This window comes from Mizuhopecten yessoensis, unplaced genomic scaffold, assembly GCF_002113885.1.
Source record: "Mizuhopecten yessoensis strain PY_sf001 unplaced genomic scaffold, ASM211388v2 scaffold1795, whole genome shotgun sequence".
NCBI lineage: Eukaryota > Metazoa > Mollusca > Bivalvia > Pectinida > Pectinidae > Mizuhopecten > Mizuhopecten yessoensis.
The window spans coordinates 11,856-17,940 of NW_018404225.1; the positions used below are offsets into that span (position 1 = coordinate 11,856).

A 6,085-nucleotide genomic window follows, 5' to 3' on the forward strand; every position below is an offset into this window, starting at 1 on the left:
CCGTCATCATTGACTACCTGTCACCTGTACAGACGTGCTGGATACTCGCACAGGTACACACGTCATCATTTACTACCTATCACCTGTACATACGTGCTGGATACTCATACAGGTACATACGTCATCATTGACTACCGCTCACCTGTACAGACGTGCAGGACACCCGTACGGGTACACACGTCACCATTGACTACCTCTCACCTTTACAGACGTGCTGGATACGCTCACAGGTACACACGTCATCATTGTCTACCTCTCCCCTGTACAGACGTGCTGGACACTCGCACAGGTACACACGCCATCATTGACTACCCCTCACCTGCACAGACGTGCTGGATACTCGGACGGGTACATACGTCATCATATACTCGTACGGGCACACACGTCATCATTGACTTCCTCTCACCTGTACAGACGCGCTGGATACTCGTACGGGTACATACGTCATCATTTACTACCTATCACCTGTACATACGTGCTGGATACTCATACGGTTACATACGTCATCATTGACTTCCTCTCACCTGTACAGACGGGCTGGATACACGCACGAGTACACCCGTCATCATTGACTACCTTTCACCTGTACAGACGAGCTGGATACTCGCACAGGGACACACGTCATCATTGACTATCCCTTATCTGTACAGACGACTTGGATACTCATACGGGTTCGCACGTCAGCATTGACTACCCCGAACCTGTACACACGCGTCAACATTGCCTACCTCTCACCTGTACAGCCGTGCTGGATACTCGCACGGGTTCACACGTCATCATTGACTACATATCACCTGTACAGACGTGCTGTTTAATCGTCCAGGTACACACGTCATCATTGTCTCCCTCTCACCTGTACAGACGGGCTGGATACACGCACGAGTACACCCGTCATCATTGACTACCTTTCACCTGTACAGACGAGCTGGATACTCGCACAGGGACACACGTCATCATTGACTATCCCTCACCTGTACAGACGTGCAGGGCAACCGTACGGGTACATACGTCATGATTTACTACCTATCACCTGTACATACGTGCTGGATACTCATACTGGTACACGCGTCATCATTGACTACCTCGCACCTGTACAGACGTGCTGTATACTCGCACGGGTACACCCGTCGTCATTGACTACCTGTCACCTGTACAGACGTGCTGAATACTCGCACAGGTACACACGTACACCCGTCATCATTGACTACCCCCCACCTGTACAGACGACCTGGCTACTCATACGGGTTCCCACGTCAGCATTGCCTACCCCTCACCTGTACAGACGCGCTGGATACTCGTACGGGTACATAAGTCATCATTGACTACCTCTCTCCTGTACAGACGTGCAGGAGTACCGTACGGGTACACACGTCACCATTGACTACCTCTCACCTTTACAGACGTGCTGGATACGCTCACAGGTACACACGTCATCATTTACTACCTATCACCTGTACATACGTGCTGGATACTCATACAGGTACATACGTCATCATTGACTACATCTCACTTGAACAGCGCTGCTGGATACTCATACGGGTACATACGTCATCATATACTCGTACGGGCACACACGTCATCATTGACTTCCTCTCACCTGTACAGACGGGCTGGATACACGCACGAGTACACCCGTCATCATTGACTATCTGTCACCTGTACAGACGTGCTGTATACTCGTACGGGTACACACGTCAGCATTGACTACCCCGAACCTGTACACACGCGTCAACATTGCCTACCTCTCACCTGTACAGCCGTGCTGGATACTCGTACGGTTACACACGTCATCAGTGACTACCTCCCACCTGTACAGACGTGCTGGATACGCGTACTGGTACACACGTCATCATTGATTACCCCTCACCTGTACAGACGCGCTGGATACTCGTACGGGTACGCACGTCATCATTGACTACCTTTCACCTGTACAGACGAGCTGGATACTCGCACAGGGACACACGTCATCATTGACTCCCCCTCCCCTGTACAGACGTGCAGGACAACCCTACGGGTACATACGTCATCATTGCCTACCTCTCACCTGTACAGACATGCAGGACAACCGTACGGGTACATACGTCATGATTTACTACCTATCACCTGTACATACGTGCTGGATACTCATACAGGTACATACGTCATCATTGCCTACCTCTCACCTGTACAGATGTGCTTGATATTTGAACGGGTACTCATGCCATCATACTGTTGGTGCAATACGTCATCATTGACTACCCCTCACCTGCACAGACGTGCTGGATTCTCGTACGGGTACACACGTCAGCATTGACTACCCCGAACCTGTACACACGCGTCAACATTGACTACCTCTCACCTGCACAGACGCGCTTGATATTTGAACGGGGACACATGCCATCATACTGTTGGTGCAATACGTCATCATTGACTACATATCACCTGTACAGACGTGCTGGACACTGGTTCGGGTACACACGTCATCATGGACTACCTCCCACCTGTACAGACGTGCAGGACAACCTTACGGGTACATACGTCATCATTGACTACATCTCACTTGAACAGCGCTGCTGGATACTCATACGGGTACACACGTCATCATGGACTACCTCCCACCTGTACAGACGTGCTGTTTAATCGTCCAGGTACACACGTCATCATTTACTACCTATCACCTGTACAGACGTGCTGAATACTCGCACAGGTACACACGTACACCCGTCATCATTGACTACCCCTCCCCTGTACAGACGACCTGGATGCTCAGACGGGTTAACACGTCAGCATTGACTACCCCTAACCTGTACATACGCGTCAACATTGACTACCTCTCACCTGTGCAGACGTGCTGGATACTCGCACGGGTACCCCCGTCATCATTGACTACCTGTAACCTGTACAGACGTGCTGGCTACTCGTACGGGAACACACGTCATCAATGACTACCCCTCACCTGTACAGACGACCTGGATACTCATACGGGTTCACACGTCAGCATTGACTACCCCTAACCTGTACACACGCGTCAACATTGACTACCTCTCACCTGTACAGATGTGCTTGATATTTGAACGGGTACACATGCCATCATACTGTTGGTGCAGCAGCCGCCACACTTGTTTGTCCGGGTACATGGAGGCCAGTACATGACATAAGGATCGGGGTTTTCCATCCCAAAATATTGAGTAGCCGGGCGAGGAGTACACGGGTCATACACCGCCATCATCAACTCCTCTGAAGACAGATATAAATCAGAACTATGTAGACCAGGCAGGGCGCTCAGAAAAGGAATTCGCAAAATATCAAAAAATCACATCAATGACAAGAAAAACAAAGAAAAAAATATAAAAAAATCCATTTTTCATTATTAGACAAGTGAAATTCAGAGATTCGATCCCTTTGATCTCTGTGAATGAAAATGCGATGATAGATTAATATAGTCGCTTATTCAATGTCGACAAATTCCAAGAATGTAATGTAAATCACTTGTGCTGCAATCTACAATGCCCTTATTGTTATGAACATTGTCTGTATTTTATTCAAATCAGAAAAATCAATTTCAGCAAGATTCGCGCCTTATACAAAATTCTTGTAATTTTGGTTGTATGCTTTATTGATAATGTCGCCTATTGATTTTTTAAAGCTGCAAATAAGACGAGCTTGGATTGGAAAAGAAACTCGACGCCGGTATTTTTAGAGCTTTCTTTCAAATTATTGTCTTAAATTGTATTATCTATTGCTAAACCTACCTTAGAGTATCACCGTATCATTAGTCAGGTTGATAACTTACCTCCTCCGACTAACATCTTCTCACCCTCCTCTCCATTTTGACCTTCTGAAAACATATATAATTGTTGTTGGTATGTTTGAAAGTTAAAAATAGTGCGGAGGTTTACTGTGCAACATTATCAAGGTACCCCGATTTCCGAAAATGGAATTTTAGTCACACTCAAAACTGAAGATATAAGAGTTCTATCTATAATGTATTGCGTGGCTTCATTTATTTTTACAGAAGAAACGAAGTATCAGAGTTAATTTCCAACATTTAAGAGTAACAATAAACTACGTAGCCTAATGTTGATAAAGATGTACTTATAAACCTACATAGTCTGTCAGAATGGTTAAATATTGACATATGTATAGATGTTGATAAAGATGTACTTATATACTAACAAAGTCTGTCGAAATGGTTAAATATTTATATATGTATAGATGTTGATAAAGATGTACTTATATACTTACATAGTCTGTCAGAATGGTTAAATATCGACATATGTATAGATGTTGATAAAGATGTACTTATATACTAACAAAGTCTGTCGAAATGGTTAAATATTTATATATGTATAGATGTTGATAAAGATGTACTTATGCACTATCGTAGTTTGATGTTGATAATGATATACTTACGTAGTTTGATGTTGATAATGATATACTTACGTAGTTTGATGTTGTTTATTGAGATGTACTAAGTATCTACTTACGCAGACTGGTGATGTTGATTCGAGACCCATTCAATCTGACCCAGTTGTTGAAGAACTCCGCGGTAGATTTAATGTTGAAGGCAGTTTTCATGAATTCCTCCGGGGACTGAAATAAGATTATGAAGTATCATGTAACTACATATTACAGTGTCATTTATAACATCAAAATTACTTGTGCAGTTGTTTATTATTTATGTAACATATGGGTTTGTCTATATAAATCTAGCTGTTACACAGCGTATATCCAAGACGTTACGCTTTGAACTGTTATCTGGAGAGTGTGATATGATCCCTAAAATAGAGGCATTAAACCACAAGTACGTGTACACGAACTACTTAGTGTTATGACATAATAACATGACAGATAAACATTAAATCAGCAACTTTGTCTTCGGAACTCAGACAGGAATAATAATTTTGCATTATTTTTGGTACTTTGGAGAATATTAATGAGCAAGAATTAACACACAGACAGGCCTTTGCCACAATGGTGTCACGACAAATTAATTTACTTCACGAAATGATATGAAAAATTTGATACAGTATTCCTTCGTCAAATATATCCCCGTGCTCACGAAGAGGGTCCTTGTAATTTTGCTAGCCGGTGAGTAGCTAGAACCCACAACCCACATTCCTCAATGAGTGAAATTAATTGTACAAAGTTATAATCTATGGGAAGCATTTTTGAATGATTTTAGATTTTATAATTGTCCTTTTTTCTGGGACAAATCGGTTTTAATTCTATAAACGTTGGGTGGGTCCTAAGCAATGGTAATTGCACTGCTGCTATGCGCTCCTGCTCCATATGATCATCGCTTATGGCTTAGAGACACATAGATGTCTTCAATTATAATTCTATAAAATTTAGATTCTATATACGAACGAAGATTTGTTATGGAGACAGCTATTTATAAGTTTCTCTGACTCTGTCCCTAGTAACCTACCAAGTACGGGGAGAACATAGTGACGGAGATGTCCCTAGTAACCTACAAAGTACGAGGAGAACATAGTGACGGAGATGTCCCTCGTAACCTACCAAATACGAGGAGGAGATAGTGACAGGGATGTTCATAGATACCTACCAATTACGAGAAGGACATAGTGACGGAGATGTCCCTAGTAACCTAACAAGTAAAAGGAGGACATAGTGACGGAAATGTCCCTAGTAGCCTACCAATTACGAGGGGATCATAGTGACGGAGATGTCCCTAGTAACCTATCAAGAACGGGGAGGACATAGTGACGGAGATGTCCCTAGTAACCTACCAAGTACGGGGAGAACATAGTGACGGAGATGTCCATAGTAACCTACCAAGTGCGGGGAGAACATAGTGACGGAGAAATGAAGCATACCAAGTACAAGGAGAACATATTGACGGAGATGTCCCTAGTAACCTACCAAGTACGAGGAGAACATAGTGACGGAGAGGTCCCTAGTAACCTACCAAGTACGAGGAGGACATAGTGACGGAGATGCCCCTAGTAGCCTACCAAGTAAAAGGAGGACATATTGACGGAAATGTCCATAGTAACCTACCAATTACAAGGGGATCATAGTGACGGAGATGTCCCTAGTAACCTACCAAGTACGGGGAGAACATAGTGACGGAGATGTCCCT

The 6,085-nt window shown here is 43.9% G+C and overlaps 1 protein-coding gene across 2 annotated transcripts in view; it reads right to left on the reverse strand.

Moving 5' to 3' along the window:
- LOC110441279 overlaps window positions 1–6,085 on the reverse strand; it is a 27,682-nt gene that overhangs the window by 8,081 nt on the left and 13,516 nt on the right. Inside the window, exons 1-3 of one of the 2 annotated variants that reach the window (XM_021484401.1) lie at window positions 4,225–4,258; window positions 3,773–3,817; window positions 3,029–3,216 (exon numbers count right to left, since the gene is read on the reverse strand). In XM_021484401.1, coding sequence (XP_021340076.1) covers window positions 3,029–3,216; window positions 3,773–3,788 — 204 coding nt within the window. In that variant the 5' untranslated portion in view covers window positions 3,789–3,817; window positions 4,225–4,258. Of the gene's footprint in view, window positions 1–3,028; window positions 3,217–3,772; window positions 3,818–4,224; window positions 4,259–4,466; window positions 4,573–6,085 lie in introns of those variants that run through there. The other variant, XM_021484394.1, reaches the window with a different exon arrangement.